General features: G+C 43.5%; 2 protein-coding genes across 5 annotated transcripts in view; one reads left to right on the forward strand and one right to left on the reverse strand.

Annotated features, from left to right (window-relative positions):
* Positions 1–6,800, reverse strand: part of LOC119973940 (centromere protein P) — a 400,035-nt gene extending 393,235 nt beyond the window's left edge. Inside the window, exon 1 of one of the 3 annotated variants that reach the window (XM_038812604.1) lies at positions 6,702–6,800. The gene's annotated coding sequence lies outside the window, so the exon portion shown is untranslated. Of the gene's footprint in view, positions 1–6,463; positions 6,617–6,701 lie in introns of those variants that run through there. The other 2 variants (XM_038812606.1, XM_038812605.1) reach the window with 2 other exon arrangements.
* Positions 6,801–6,928: 128 nt separating this feature from the next.
* The window catches only part of nol8 (nucleolar protein 8), a 73,838-nt gene continuing 64,444 nt past the window's right edge, over positions 6,929–16,322 (forward strand). Inside the window, exons 1-4 of one of the 2 annotated variants that reach the window (XM_038812592.1) lie at positions 6,929–7,269; positions 14,103–14,284; positions 15,630–15,692; positions 16,105–16,183. In XM_038812592.1, the coding sequence (XP_038668520.1) occupies positions 7,226–7,269; positions 14,103–14,284; positions 15,630–15,692; positions 16,105–16,183 (368 nt within the window). In that variant the 5' untranslated portion in view covers positions 6,929–7,225. The remainder of the gene's footprint in view (positions 7,270–14,102; positions 14,285–15,629; positions 15,693–16,104; positions 16,184–16,322) is intronic. The other variant, XM_038812593.1, reaches the window with a different exon arrangement.

Consider the following 16,322-nt stretch of genomic DNA (forward strand, 5'->3'; position numbering starts at 1 on the left):
TTACAAGACACCAAAAAATACAAAATCTCAAACCAGCACTGCACCCCCCCCCCCAACATACCCCCACATCAGCGGAAAGGCGCACAAGACGAGAAGCACAGACCACCGGAAAAGGACACACCGAGGCACTGCTTCAATTGCAGCTCCACATCAATGGAAAGGCACCCAAATGAGCAGGGCAGACTACGGGAAAAGGCACACCGATACAGTGCATTGCAAAAGAGAGAGGGCGAGAACTCCTTTTACAAAAAAAAAAGACAAAATACAGGGTAACCACAAGAAACTCAACAAACAATTAAATACAAGGCAAAGCTGCCACCACTCAAGCCAGCGCAAACTTCCCTCCCCCACTTCATGAACAGCTCCATGTGGGTGAATAGGTGCCCGCAAGCAGCTCAATCCACCGGAAAAGGACAGTAGCGCGCAATTGAGGAGAGAAAGAGAGAGAGAAGACCCCCTCCTCCTCACTAGCACCAGGAACAACCCCTCAGTGCACAGAAGCAGGAGGACCACAACTGGCGGGCACCCAGCCGCTAGATGCAAAATAACAATACACAAGAATACAATAACAACCATACAATCCCCCAACAATAAAACAAAACCAGCATCAGTACAAACAATACACAGTCAATTGGGCCATTGCCTTGCTGCTCTCAGAGTTCTGGCATCCGGACACCATCCAGTCCAACACTGCAAAAACGAGACCATTCTCCACTTTCAACCCAGCAACACGCCAACTAAAATCCGCCCCATGCTCCAATCCCAGCCGGTAAGCAGAAAGGCAGCCAGCAACAAGTACTCCCCTGCAAGCAACTTCTCCTCCATCCAACTGGTTGTAGCACTGTTCATCCTTGCCATAGTCCAGGTTTCAAAGTCCTGAAAAGGCAGCCAGCATACAAAATAATACACCGGGTCAGGAGCAGGGCTACAGCCAGAAGCAGCTGGAGCTCAGAGACAAAGTCCCCTCCAACACCAGTTTTACCTGTACAAATAGAGCTGACCGGTGTGGTACCAGCAAGAGTAGGAAGCACTGGTGAACTACTGCTGCTGTGTATATATTACTGTAAGTAAAGTTGTTTTCTTTTGACTCTATAAACTCGTGCTGATTCTTCATGGCCCTCAGATATCTTTGCAGATAACATCAGTGAGCTTTGTGACACCCCATTACTTTAGGTTACAGAAGTCTGTTCAAATTATTCTACCTCTAATCTAACCCAAATGTGTATTTTCCTTCACACAATCTTCATAAACAAATCTCAAAAATCACAAAGAAATTGATTTCCATCATTCCCTTCCTACCTCCTGTGCTTAAATGTATAAAAATTACATTTTTACCAAACATGAATAACAGTGCAACAGCACCATTTGCTGCCAAAACTAAGTATTACAACAATAATTTTAACAATGTATTTACACTTTTGCTTAAAATATGAAATTCATGCAACGGCTGCTATTTTTTCTCTTCTTTCAGGAATCTCTTGCCATGCAGTCAGGCATACTGTTTCATATTTCTCCAAATGCCCTCTGCACTATGCGCTCAGAGCTAGTTGCCAGTCTCTTTTTGTTCCTCCTTCTTAAATATAGGGAGACCCAATCTTTTTGAAATTCAAAAGGCAGTTTTGCCTCCCAAGGTCTGGTAGTATCTGAAAGCCACCAACCACAACTAATCATGACCCTACCGTGTTTTCCTGGCCTTTAATTCCAATGATACACACCATAGCTGAGACACTTAGCCTTCTGCCATCTCAACTGATAGAAAAGCTAATTCTAGATGTTTTAATTTGTGTCTCACTCTCTTTACTGCAAAAGTGTTCCTGATTATCACCTTTTCCAACTACATCAAATTAATATCCTTTTCTTCAGACGAGATTCAGCTAAACTATTTTTCTGGGATCACAGGTCACCTTTCAGACATACTTTTGTTTTGCCTCACGGTAAGAGAATGTCACCTTTTTTTGAGCACATGTATCTATTTAATCATACACACTCTTAAAACCTTTACTTCAGGTCATATGCTATTCAAAATAAAAGTATCATGCAACTGCATCCACCTACCATTGACTGCCCCTTCATTATTTCCAGAAATTAGTGATTAAAAGCTGAGATTGTACTGCAGAGCCATTACCACAGAATCCCATTCCCTCCTTTATTTATATCCAAAAACAATGAACGATTTCTGCTCCCTCTCAAATGATGGTCAATTTTTTGTGGCCAGTTAGCTTAAATTTGTATTCATTAAATACTGACACACAGTATTTTATTTAAAATTTGTCAGGATTGAGGCATTGTTTTTCTGAAAAGTTCAAGGTATACCTATTCAAGGTATTTTCAGTTTTAACCAGGAAAAGAAAAATACACATCAGAAAACAACCTTCACAAATCACACTCCAAACACCCGAACACCTTTGTCCCTGCTCAGTTTTCCACCTATAACAACAAAAGAAGCCCACACCCTAAAACCCACCTCCTCCTGCACCCCCCCCCCCCCCCCCCAACCGGTGACATTTCACCACTCTTTATATGAAGTCGATGAATAACCCCCACCTCAAAAAGACAGCCACACAGTCGCTTTAGGTGGCTCGGGATCATGCCACCCTAACAGTATCCATCTCTGGGCTATCAGGGAGGCAAAGGCCAGCACATCAGCCTCTCTCCCCACCTGCATTCCGAAACTCCAAATATTGTCACCCACTGGCTAAGAGTCACCTTCACCCCCAACACCTTCGAATAACTCCCGCAAAGGCCTCCCAAAACTCCTCCAACTTTGGGCAAGTCCAAAGCATGTGGACATGATTTGCCAGTCCCCTTGCACACCGTCCGCACCTATCCTCTATTCCTGGAAAGAACCGACACATCCTAGACACCATGTGCACCCTATGCATCACCTTGAACTGGATGAGACTCAGTCTGACACATGAGAAAGACACATTCACCCACCACAGAGCTTCACTCCAAAACCCAACCTCTACAAACCCCCCCCACCCCGAGCTCCTCTCCCCTTTTCCACTTTACAGAACAGTACAGAACCTTCACTCTGCTTCACAGGTATATCACCCTAGTTAATGCTCTCATAAGTCTCCCAATCCATGGTCCCTTAGGAACTAACTCACATCCTCCAGCATATCAAAATAATGTTCCTGTCCCTCATACGTGACCCACAAATGAGCAGGTTACAGCACCACAAACTGTACTTAGGGCCACCTTGACCCTTCTGAACCCGGCCTGCCGCTTGGCCTGGTCTCGCTCCCAAGTCCTAGTAGATGCGAACCGCATGACCTTCCCAGGTGCACCCTCTCGTCTCTTTCGCCCAGCAGGATATTCTCCTCATCCAAGTAGCAGTGTAGCTGCACAATGATCGCCCTTGACAGGTCTTCCATTTTCTGCCTCCTCCCTCAGCAACCTGTGCACCCAATACACTTCAGGTTAGTCAGAGCCCCCTCCCCCACCAGCTCCTCGAGTATCTGAGCCATGTATTTTGTGGCCTGCGTGCCCTCGATTTCATCAGGCAGCCCCATCATCCTGAGATTCTCCAAGTCATCCACCTCCTCCCACAACTTCTTATGGCCCTGCGCCATCATCAGCATTTTAGCCTCCATAAGGCCAAACGGTCCTTATGGTCGACCACCAACTCCTCTACCTTGTACAGCGACACATTCCACGGCTCAAGCCTCTGCACCACTTGCTCTAGGGCAACCTGAATCAGTTCTGCCGCCTTGGCCAAGTCTTCAGAGGCCTCCTTCCTCTGGTGCTGGAATTTAGCCGGCAAATACTCCACGAGATGCTCAGTTAACTATTGTGTGGCAACAACGCCACAGAGCTCTCTGCCCTGTTTATCTCAGTCCTCCTGGTCTGACTGTTGCCCTTTATTCGTTGCACTCCACATTTGGTAGGTCTTAGACATTCCCTGTTGAAGGAGACTTACTAGCTCTCACTGTTCTTTCATTTTCCACCTGTGTAACACCCCTGAAAGTGGGCGAAAAGGACCAAAAATCCAACCTTGGACAGGAGCCACCCAATGGGCACCACTCATTCCATGACCACCACCAAAATCCAGGATTTGTGCCTTGTTAACAAGACCAGATTCGTAATGCCCTTCCTTAATTGCCCTCGAGAAAGTGGTGGTAAGCTGCCTTTTTGAACCACTGCAGTCCATATTGTGAAAGTATTTCCAAATTGTGGTACCATAGGGAGTTCCAGGGTTTTGATACAGGCAGCAATGGTGAAGGAGCACCGATTTATGACCAAGATAGCACAAGTTTTGACTTGGAGGTGATGACCTTCTCATGTGCCTGGTGCCCTTGTTCCTGGAAGTGGGTGGTGTCCATCGGTTTCAGAGGCGCTTCTGAAAAAGGCGTGGTTCTCTGAAACCACAGATTTATACTAACTTAAGAAACAGTATTTTATTTATAATTATTTAATTTGGTGTTGGTTATCTTGGTCCATCCTTCACTCATTCATCCAAATTTCATCTACCTACTTTGCCCAAGCTTCCTTATGACTGATCATAGGAAGTATTGAATAATTACAGCACAGGAGGCCATTTGTCCCATCAAGTCCATTCTGGTTCTCTGCAAATCAATGCAGTTAATCCCAATCGCCCACTCACTCCTCTTAGATCTACAAGTTTAGCTCATTCAAGTGCCCATCCAATTTCCTTTTTAAATCAGTCATATCATTTCCACAATTCTTCCAGGCAGTGGGTTCAGGTAATTACCACTCTTTGCATAAAAATTTCTTTCTCACGTCACCCATGTATCTCTTGCCTAAAACCTTAAATTTGTGTCCCCTAGTCCTTGGACCAGTTTGCTGACGATACGACCATAGTGGGCCGGATCTCGAATAACGATGAGTCAGAATACAGGAGGGAGATAGAGAACCTAGTGGAGTGGTGTAACGACATCAATCTCTCCCTCAATGCCAGAAAAACTAAAGGGCTGGTCATTGACTTCAGGAAGCAAAGGTACACATCCCTGTCAGCATCAACGGGGCCGAGGTGGAGATGGTTAGCCGATTCAAATTCCTAGGGGTGCACATCACCAAAAATCTGTCCTGGTCCACTCACGTCGACGCTATCACCAAGAAAGCACAACAGCGACTATACTTCCTCAGGAAACTAAGGAAATTCAGCATGTCCACGTTAACCCTTACCAACTTTTACAGATGCATCATAGAAAACATCTTATCGGGCTGCATCACAGCCTGGTATGGCAACTGCTCGGCCAAGGACCGCAAGGAACTTCAGAGAGTCGAGAATACCGCCCAGTCCATCACACGAACCTGCCTTCAATTCATGGACTCCATCTACACCTCCTGCTGCCGGGGGAAAGCGGGCATCATAATCAAGGATCCCTCCCACCCAGCTTACTCACTTTTCCAACTTCTTCCATCGACAGGAGATACAGAAGTCTGAGAACACGCACAAACAGATTCAAAAACAGCTTCTTCCCCACTGTCACCAGACTCCTAAATGACCCTCTTATTGACTGACTTCATTAACACTACACCCTGTATGCTTCATCTGATGCCAATGCTTATGTAGTTACATTGTATATCTTGTGTTGCCTTATTATGTATTTTCTTGTATTTTGTTTAATTCCCTTTTCTTCCTATGTACTGAATGATCTGTTGAGCTGCTTGCAGAAAAATATTTTTCACTGTACCTCGGTACACGTGACAACAAACAAATCCAATCCAACAATCAACGGAGCAGCTTTTCTTTGCTGATTTGTGTACTATCTAAACTCCCCTCAATCTCTGTTGCTTCAAGGTACACAACTTCAGCTTCTTCAGTCTAACCTGATAGCTAAAATTGAACATTTCTGAAACCATCAGGTAAATTTCCTCTCCATCCCCATCCCACGCATCCTTCTAAAGTATAGTGTACTATGATTATGGCCTGACCAGAGGTTTAAAAAGGTTTATCATAACTGCTTTTATACTCTATGTCTATTTATGAAACCCAAGTCCCTATGTGCTTTACTTACTCAATGTTCCAATTATCCTCACCAAAGTTCATGGCTCCCTCATTCCTGCAATCGAGAAGAGGACGTTGCTGCAGTGGAGTTGGGGAGGGAGATAATATTTGTAAAGGGGTCTCAGGACAAGATCTGATGCTTTGAAGTAGTTGGCTGCAAGGGACAAGAGGGCACGCAACCAAGGAAAATGCTGTCAGAACACAGGACCACTCTCCCACAGCTGGCACTCTAATTTACCCTTTAATTTTGCTGGACACCAATCCCAGCAAACCTAGACAGCCACACTCGTCCATGATTATACCAGGCTAAAACGCCCCAGTGGACTGGCACCCGAGATCCATCTCATCAAAACACGACATTGCACCCCTCTTAGATTGAGTCCACAATCTAACTCCCAGTCCTGTTAAAAATCCACTCCCTCCCAAATAGGCTGGAAATTCGCCGCAAACGGTGACAGTAAAATGGGCGGTTTTGGATCCAGCGTTCACCACACGAAGCACCTGACATCCGAGCAACTGCACTCAATCCGTGGGGTTTATTAAACAGCGGACGCCACCCAAACTCATCGGACAACGCCTGTCCTGGGGCTGGGGGAAGGGGGTCGCTCGTTTCCCCAGCCCCGACGTGAAGTCCAATCTAACAACATCGTCATGAATCTCACTTCAAAAATGACATTCCAGCCCCTCCCCTCCAAATAAAGAGGCAGCGTCCATTCCATCCTCTAACCTTAGTCCCGGCAAGATCAGCCGCTGCAAACTCAGAGCAACCGAACCCGCGCGCGGCACCATTCAAATACAGCGCATGCGCTGTGGGAAACCCCGGTCAGCCGCACGAGCCTCGCCAACACAGCCCCAACCATTCACTTTAACGCCGTTGCAGCCTCCGACTGTTTTGCTTTCTCGCGCGCGAACTCTCAACCGTGGGTGGGGGGTGGGAATCAATGCTGCGATTGTCGATTTTATTTTGATCCCCTTTCCATGAAGGCGTTTGGTTAAGCTTCCCAGCATTTCCTTCACTGTGTGACACCATTAAATGGCCCCACACTGACAGGCAATGTGTCCCCCCCGTGCTAAAATAAAGCTATGCGCATGTGTTTTTTTTTAAATACCATCGGTATCGTTAATCATGATAATATTGTGAACGGCGCTTGCTGATTATCACCTCGCTTAATAATTTCCACCGCCTAAGTCGCTCTCCGCCTCTCTTGACTTGGGCGGAACTGAAGCACTCGGCCAGGACTGTGAGGGATCATGACAGGGACGGACCGTAAACTAGGGCAACGTGAGTGCACCGGGTGAGGTGTTCGGGAAAGTACTTTTCATGTTGTCTGAATATTCTTACTTTCATACGCATAAAGAGAGAGAGAGTGCAAGATCTTGAGTTTTTAAAAGTCATTTTAAGAAGCTTAAGTGCTCAGTTAACCCTGTGCTCATGGAGCAATCTAATCAAATCAGGATCGTCAAATAGCGAGGCCTTTCTATTTTCCAACCTCGCTTTGTCACTTGAATGCTCCTAACTAAAAGCCGATTTTTCTATGCGCGAGGAAACCTCCGGGAGGATGGCAGTTTATAACATTTCGCTGTGTTAGACATTATGCATCCAGTAGATTGGGCCCGACAAATAACATTTGATGCTGACAAGTGTAAAGTCTGGGCATTGATATTGAAGTAGTTCAGGATGAAGTTGAAAGAGACAAGAATCTCGGTCTCAGTCCTCAACAGGTTTCGCCAATGCAATCAACAAAGTAATTTAAGAAGTTGCAGGAGAAAATTAATCTAAAAATAGAAGCAAAATACTGTGAATGCTGAAATCCTAAGTAAAAACAAAATGCTGGATATATCCAACAGGTCTGGCAGCACCTGTGGAGAGAGATTTCTCTGCAGAAATTTTCTGCACTCCTGCGGCAAAATCGTGTTTAGCGTAGGGGCAGAGAATCCACTTTTATGACAAAATTTGGCCCGTGCAATTTATGCGGCGTGGCTGGCAGGCAGGGGGGCATTGCCAGAGGCCCTCCCAGCTATGCTCTAGTCCCGACCAGCCGAATTGCCAACGGCGTGGTCCTAACCACGTCTGACCGGTCGGGACCCGAGCACGGTGGCTGTGGACTGATTCCGTGGCTGCTCCGGGGGCGGGAGGGTATCTAGAACCGGGGGGGAGGGGGCGCAGGGGCGGCGATCGGGCGGGTTAGATGGAGCAGGTCGTTTGGGTGTTCTTTGTTGGTCCAGGTCCGCCGGATGAGTCCACCATGCGCGGACTTGGAACCGGAAGTGCGGGGCCCTCGTCCGCAGCTAAAGCTGCGAGAAGCACACCGGGTCCCTGCCAGCCCCCTGCAGGTAGGTTGGATTGGATTTGTTTATTGTCACGTGTACCGAGGTACAGTGAAAAGTATTTTTCTGCCAGCAGCTCAACAGATTATTAAGTACATGGGAAGAAAATAAAATACATAATAGGGCAACACAAGATATGCAATGTAACTGCATAAGCACTGGTATCAGATGAAGCGTACAGGGTGTAGTGTTAATGAGGTCAGTCAATAAGAGGGTCATTTAGGAGTCTGGTTACAGTGGGGACGAAGCTGTTTTTGAGTCTGTTCGTACGTGTTCTCAGACTTCTGTATCTCCTGCCCGATGGAAGAAGTTGGAAGAGTGCGGGCTGTTGGGCGGGTCGCGTTGGGCCGGGTCTTGCCGTCGGGTCGGGAGCTCCGGGGACTAGGCTGGGCGATCCGGGAGTTGGCATCGGTAGTTAGGCCGGGTTTGGAATTCCGAGGCCCGGGTCGGCTCCAAATCGAGGGTGGGGCTTCACTTCCGGTTTGGGCCCGATCTTCTTCCAGGTCACGGAGGTCGGGTCAAAAGGTCTCCAAGGGCCTCGCCCTTTTTTTTCATGACTCGGTGGCACTGTGGTTGTTCGCACTGCTGCCTCACAGCACTAGGGACCCAGGTTCAAATCTGAACTTGAGTGACCGTGGAGTTTGCAAATTCTGTGGGGGTTTCCTTCGGATGCTCTGATTTCCTCCCAGAATGCAACGGTTAGGTGGATTGGCCATGCTAAAATTGTCCTGTAATGACCAAAGATGTGTTGGTAAGGTTAAGCGATTATTGGGATGGGGGGGTTGGATGGTGCTTGGGTGCTCGATGGGCCTCCTTCTGCACTGTAGGGATTCTGTGCATCTCTCCTACTCTGTCTTATCCCAGATCTTCCCTTTTGTCCCCCTCCCATATCCATGGCATACAACTGATCACGTTTCTATCCTGTTTTTGTGTCTCAGTTGCTGCCAGGCCTGCTGATTATTCCCAGCACTTCCAGTTTTTAAATCTAAAGGTACACCACTTAAAACAGTATGAACTATTGATCAGAGAAACATCCTCCAAATGATATGTGCGCTATTGAGACCAATTTACTTCCAACTATTATTGGTATAGCTGCACCCACCTCCTAAATACAAAGATGTTGATATCAAATGGAGCAAATCTCTGATCTGCCACCATGGATTTGCATACAGCTGAACCATTTAACGTCCTGTTGGAGCTTACTGTGCTACAAACTGGATTTGCATTCCTTATAAATATAACATTAAAAATACTTTGGAGATTGCCATTGTGGTTTTGTAGGTGAATGCACCATGTGGAACGGCATCGGGTTAGAGAGAATTAACGCCATGTTATCCAGTAGCCCTTGCTGAAAGATGAGGACAAATTACCTGTGATGACTGAAATCGAAAAAGCCTGTTGACATGTAATTATTGCTTCAGGATGTAAAAATAGGAGTAGGCCATATGGCACTCAAGTGCCTTTTCCACCATTCGTAAGATCCTAGCTAATCTTCCTCAACTCCAACCTCTTGTTTTGTTTCCATTTGGTATCAAAAAACTATTATTCCCTGTTTTAAATATGATCAACAATCAAGCATCCACAGCTCTCTGGAATCGAATCACAACCTATTGAGTGAAGGAATTTCTCCTTATCTCAGTCCTAAATAGCTGATGCTTTACTCAGGTTCCATGTCTTCCAGTTTCAAACCACTGCAGCCAGAGAAATCATCTACCTTGTCAAGAATTTTACATAGTTAAATGTCATCATCTCGTTCTTTTAAACTCCAAAGAACATGGGGCTAATCTATTCCATATCTCATAGGACAATCCCCCTCATACCATGAATTAGTAGTCGAGTTTGCACTTTTTCCCTGTGACTGCGTGGATTTCCTCCGGGTGCTCTGGTCTGGTTTCCTCCCACAGTCCAAAGATGTGCCGGTTAGGTGGATTGGCCATGCTAAATTTCTCCTTAGTGGCCAAAGGTTAGGTGGGGTTATGGGGATAGGGTGGAGGCATAGGCATGAAGTTATATTGCACTCATAGACATAGAATTTACCGTGCAGAAGGGGACCATTCGGCCCATCGAGTTTGCACCGGCCCTTGGAAAGAGCACCCCACTTAAGCCCACACTTCCAACCTATCCCCGTTACCCAGTAATCCCACCTAACCTTTTTGGACACTAAGGGAAATTTAGCATGGCCAATCCACCTAACCTGCACATCTTTGGACTGTGGGAGGAAACCGGAGCACTCCCTCAGAAAAATATATTCTTCATTGGATAAAGAGACCAAAGCTGTGCACAGTAGTGCAGGTGTAATCTCACCAAGGCCCTAACATTATTTTACTAAGACTTTCTTACACTTGTACTCTAATTTGCTTTCCTATTTGCTTGCAGTAGCTGCATGTTAACTTTCTGTGCACCCAGGTTCTTCTGCCAATATTTTGCAGTCTTGCCATTTAAAAAAAATCTGCTTTTCTCTATTTCCTGCTAAGTGGACAGTTTCAGATTGACCCTCAATACAAACCTGGCTATATCGCTTTGTAGCTCCTTTTTATCCTCCAACTTGACTTGCTTTCCCAGTAGCTTTGCATGCCAGCAAAATTAGATGCATAACTTTCTGTCTCTTTTTCTGAGTCATTGATACCGATTGTAAATAGCTGAAGTCCAATCAGTGATCCATGTTGTACGCCACGAGTTAAAGCCTACTTACCCAAAAATTGCCCGTTTATTCCTACTTCCTGTTCTAATGAACCCTAATTTTGTGAAATAAACTCTTGAGTTGAACTTTTATTGAATGTGTTTTGAAACTAAAGACACTACATCACTGGTACCCCTGATCCACCCTGATACTTGCAACCTCATAGAACACCAACAGATTTATCAAATCCATTTTCCCCGTCATAAATTCTTGATTATAAGAGCAAAATGGATTTTATTTTTTTATGTCATTGCTTGCAAAATTGACTTGTGAAAATGTATGTTTAACGTTCTCCAAAGCACTGCTCTGGTTCAAAAATAACAATAGATAAACTGTAAATACACTGTGTGGTTTCACCATTAATAGCACTAGTCCACTAGAGGGAGTATGTAATGGTAATGTTAGCTGCACCTGATGTGCAGGTTCTGCTGTCCTCGGTACAGCAGAACAGAGTTAATTAACTCAAATTTATCTGAACCTGTTATGAGTAGGCAAAGAATTTTACTCAAAAGTCTATTTAGGATAGAAGCTGAGCATAATTTTCCTTTCAAGCATGCATGTTTATTTTCAATTGTCATGCATAATTCCCTAATCTGGAGGCAACTAAACTATTTCCCATGTTGCTCGGTTTTAAGTTGAAATGCCTCTTGATACTGTAATTACTGACTGCATGCTTTTTCTGCAAGTAACACAACTATGATTCACAAGAAAATAGTCCCCACCTTTAATGTGCTCCAAATCTCCTGGATTATGCCTGAAGCTCATGTTGTTTTGTTGTTCAATGATTATTCTACTATTTAGCCCCAAATACCCTCCAAGGAATTTGGAATATTTAATGATTACAAAAGAGGAAACAAGATTTTAATTTGAATACCACCATCCACAATCTCATGTCGTCCCAAATGATATTGGAAGATCAGCCACGATCTCATTGAATGGCAGAGCAGGTTGGAAGGCGTGAATGACCTATTCCTTATGTTCCTATGATTATCCAAGGAAGTTTATGTTTGAATTGACCATCCACTCTTGACACCTCCATCGTCATTTCTTACAACAGGATTGATAAGTTCATGGATGTTTTTTATCATCAGGAATGCCAACATCTATTCAACTGTCTATCACTTCCCTGCCCCATCAAATCAAGCTTGCACTCTAGTTCCCCTGCTCTAGCCTTGAACTCACATCTTTTTCTAGTTTCTTCTCTGTTTCCCCTCATGTCCTCTCCAAGCTTGCCTTGTGCATGAGCCCCACCTCTTTCTCCCTCCAGTCTATTCCCACCCAACTTCCCTTCCTGGTCCTCAAATTAGCTGATATTGTTAAATACATTGTCCTCCATCCACTCTTTTCAAATTGCTATCATCACCCTCTCCTCAAAAACTCCACCCATGACCCTTCTGACCTTGCAGATCATTGCCTCCATTTCAAACCTTGTCCTACATAGAACATAGAACAGTACAGCACAGAACAGGCCCTTCGGCCCTCAATGTTGTGCCGAGCCATGATCACCCTACTCAAGCCCACGTATCCACCCTATACCCGTAACCCAACAACCCCCCCCCCCTTAACCTTACTTTTATTAGGACACTACGGGCAATTTAGCATGGCCAATCCACCTAACCCGCACATCTTTGGACTGTGGGAGGAAACCGGAGCACCCGGAGGAAACCCACGCACACAGGGGGAGGACGTGCAGACTCCACACAGACAGTGACCCAGCCGGGAATCGAACCTGGGACCCTGGAGCTGTGAAGCATTTATGCTAACCACCATGCTACCCTGCTGCCCCGAATGTCTTCTCATGTCTTCAAACCTGCTGTTGCTTCCCAAATCTTTGCCAATCTTTCCTAAAGCTCCCATGATTGAACTTCTTCAATCGGGTTTTCACTCCAGCCCCGGAACTGAAACTTCTTTTAATGTGATTGTGACCATGGTAGATTATCCTTTCTTGACCTGAATGCATGATTTTCGTCCAGTTGGCTACATCATCATCCCAAGTTTCTTCTCTGCTTCCAGCTGGACTAACCCTAGTTTCATTTTTAATTATCTAATAGCCAGACAATCATCTACAATTACTTTTGTTCCCACTCCCACACCGTTAACTCTAACTCTGGAGTAGCCCAAGTAACTATCTTTGGCTCCCTTCTGTTCTTTATCTTCATGTTGTCCCTTTAACAATATAATCCAAAAACAACTTCAGGTTCTACATGTATGCAAATGTCACCCAGCTCTACCTTGCCATCAGTGTTCTCGATGGCTACCTGTCCAATATCTAGTACTGTATAAGCAAAAAATTCCAATGCTGTCTTGACTGGCTTCTAATGTCCTTAAACTTTAGCTCACCCATAACTCTGTTGCCTTAACTTGCATGAAGTCTCATTCACATACAGTGTGCTCATTGACCTGCAGTGGCTCTCAGTCCAGCAACACCTCCAGTTTAAAATTTTCATCCTGTTTCAAATCCCTGTGTGGCTATGTCTCTCCCTATCTGTAATTTCCTCCAACCCTCCTTCATTTCTGAGCTCCTCCAATTCTGGCCTCTTGCAAGTCCCAGGTTTTCTTTACAGCTATGTTTTAGCTGCCTAAGCTATATGCTCTGAAATTCCCTTCTCAAACTTCTTCACCTTTTTATCTATTCCTCCTCTTTTAAGACCTTGCTTAAAGCCTGCCTCTTTGATCAAGCATTTTGCTCCCTGCTCTTATATCTATCTCTTTGTGCCTCAGTAAAATATTTTGTTTAACTCTTCTTTGAAATGCCTTGGAATATTTTAGTAGCGTGACAATGCTATGTAAATGCAAGTTGTCCCACTGATATCGGAAGTTTCATGTGTAAAAACCTCTTCTGTTAGTTTATTCAGCTTTATCTGGCTTTTTTTTTTAGTTGCCATTTATTCCTTTTTCACCTATTGTGCAATATTCATTTTGTATTCCATAGCCTTAAATTACAAAAAACATAAACTTGAATATTTATAAATCGTTCAGAAAAATTGTAGTTTTGTTGTATATGCTTGTTCCATTTATACAATTTGAATGCCGTCAAAAAACGTTGTGTGTAGTTAATACATGATTTTCAATTTTGTTACTTAATTGTAAATGAAAGTATTTTTGGCTTTTTCATCACAGGAGTTTTTTGATGTCCAATAAAAAAAATGCAACAAACCACAAAATGGAGACAACCAAAAGTTTGAAGCGTTTATTTGTTGGGGGGTTGCATCACACAATTTCTGAAAGCGAAATTAAAGAAAGATTTGGCACATTTGGAGCTGTGACAGATGTGGATATTGTGTTCAGGAAAGACAGCGATGGTAATATTAATGTTCTGGTTAAGCACTGCACAGTTGTACGTCAGATATACAAGTTTGTTCTATCTAATTGCTAAATTTGTAATTGTCTGTAATGTCTCACACTGTCCCCTATCCTGTGCCATTTACATCCTTTTATAAAATTTACTATTCTCCCCCCAAAAAGCCATAATTCTCTGTTCCACTACGTAAATACTGGATCTACTTGCTGGAGAAGTTTTTTCTTCTTTCATGGGATGTATGTGTGTGGCTGATAAGCCAGTATTCGTTGACCATCCCTAATTACCTTTGTCTTTAAATGTTACAGGTAACTAAATGTCTTTGAATTTAATGGCCCAGATTTTGCAGTTGTGATAAGAGAAACCATCCGGGTTCTCCATCGTGTGCGAAACTGATGGTAGCATCTGGCATACCTGCATGTGTGCAGATTAAACACACATATCCAGAAGGTGCTGTCAGTGATACTATGCAGCTAAGTCTACAGGGGCAATAATCCTGAAAAATCACTGGATTTGCGTGAACCTTTCCTTTGATGCTGTAACATTGCTGTTTAAAAACCCTGGAAAAGTTATGCCTTGTTAATGAGATGTAACTGGGTTTTAAATGAAACCCAAAGTCAAAACTACCGAATAACCTTTCTTGTGCTGAATAAGTTCGTTTAGATTTGCGTAACGTCTACCTTTTCCATTGTGATTCCATGTTTCGGGCAGCACGGTGGTGCAGTGGGAATTGGGTACTCCCTGCTAAATTTAATGAAAAAATGATTCCATGTTTCTTGAAGGAATATGACATTTCAGCTTCTAACACATATGCCCCAATCTTTGTTTTGGTCTCTGTAAAACTTTGGATAATCAGCAGGATTGCTGTCTGTGAAAATACTTGGATCTGATTAGTTGCTAACCCTACTTGATGACATCACTTCTTGATCATCAAGGGATCCCCTTAGTTGGCGCTAGATTCAAATTCATGTGAAATTCAAATACATCCCACAGAGATTGCCAGATCTTCTTGGTCAGCTTTCTTCAAGTTCACCAATCAGTACATCCTCAAATTCTGGGGTGTTACATTTTTTTTTTGCTACAAGTCACATCCTCTTAGATTTTCTTTCTTTCCTTTGCCCCCAGCTCTGCTGCATAGACATTGCACTAAAGAAATACCCAAATTGAAAGTTTAGTCGCGAAAGAGGCAAACTCCAGCTTCCTGGTTGACAACATTTACTTCAGTCTTGTATCTATCAGATTTAGCAAAAGAGCATGCATAATAAAATGACCGCCCTTTTTGGAGTTTTTTTTTTTACATGTATTGTATTCTCAAACCTAACTATTCATGATTATGATCTCATTTCCAGGAAATCCCGTGAAGACCTTTGGCTATGTTAATATCAGTGCCTCAGAAACAGAATTAAAACGATGTAAGTATACAATATAATTCAATTTTCTTTAAATATTCTCATACAACATACCTTTTATACAGATGTGTTACAATTTTTGTTCACTGTACTATTTTAAAAAGGCACTCAATTGCATATAAAATTATTATCTAACAATACATCTGATGGATTCACAGCACGTGGACAAATGCCTGTTTCTTGTGCACCAAAATATCTTGTTAACCAAAATATCTGTACAGAGTGAGTTGATTGTCTTTCTATACATTGTTCACATTCACTGAAAAGCATTTAATCAGAAACTAGAAACTAGCTATTCAAATCCTTCGGGAGACCGGACAGGGCAGATTATTTTTGGCAGCCACTCCATCTCCACTGTTACCCATGTTAAGGTGCTCAAGCTCATTAGTTTTTAAATTATATTTTATGATTCTAGGTATGTCAATCTTGAATAAATCAAAGTGGAAAGGTGAAACACTGCAGATTGAATTTGCCAAAGAATGCTTCTTGCATAAGTGAGTGTTAATAAGTAATCTTTTTACAAATTATTTATTTTTGCTTATTTTTATTACTTCTGCAAAGTTCAAACAATGTTGTATTCTTAATGTCCTGAGAGAATTTATTCTTCAGAACTTTTCTTTTTTTTAAAATTTT

This window comes from Scyliorhinus canicula, chromosome 11 (genome assembly GCF_902713615.1).
Source record: "Scyliorhinus canicula chromosome 11, sScyCan1.1, whole genome shotgun sequence".
Classification (NCBI taxonomy): Eukaryota; Metazoa; Chordata; class Chondrichthyes; order Carcharhiniformes; family Scyliorhinidae; genus Scyliorhinus; species Scyliorhinus canicula.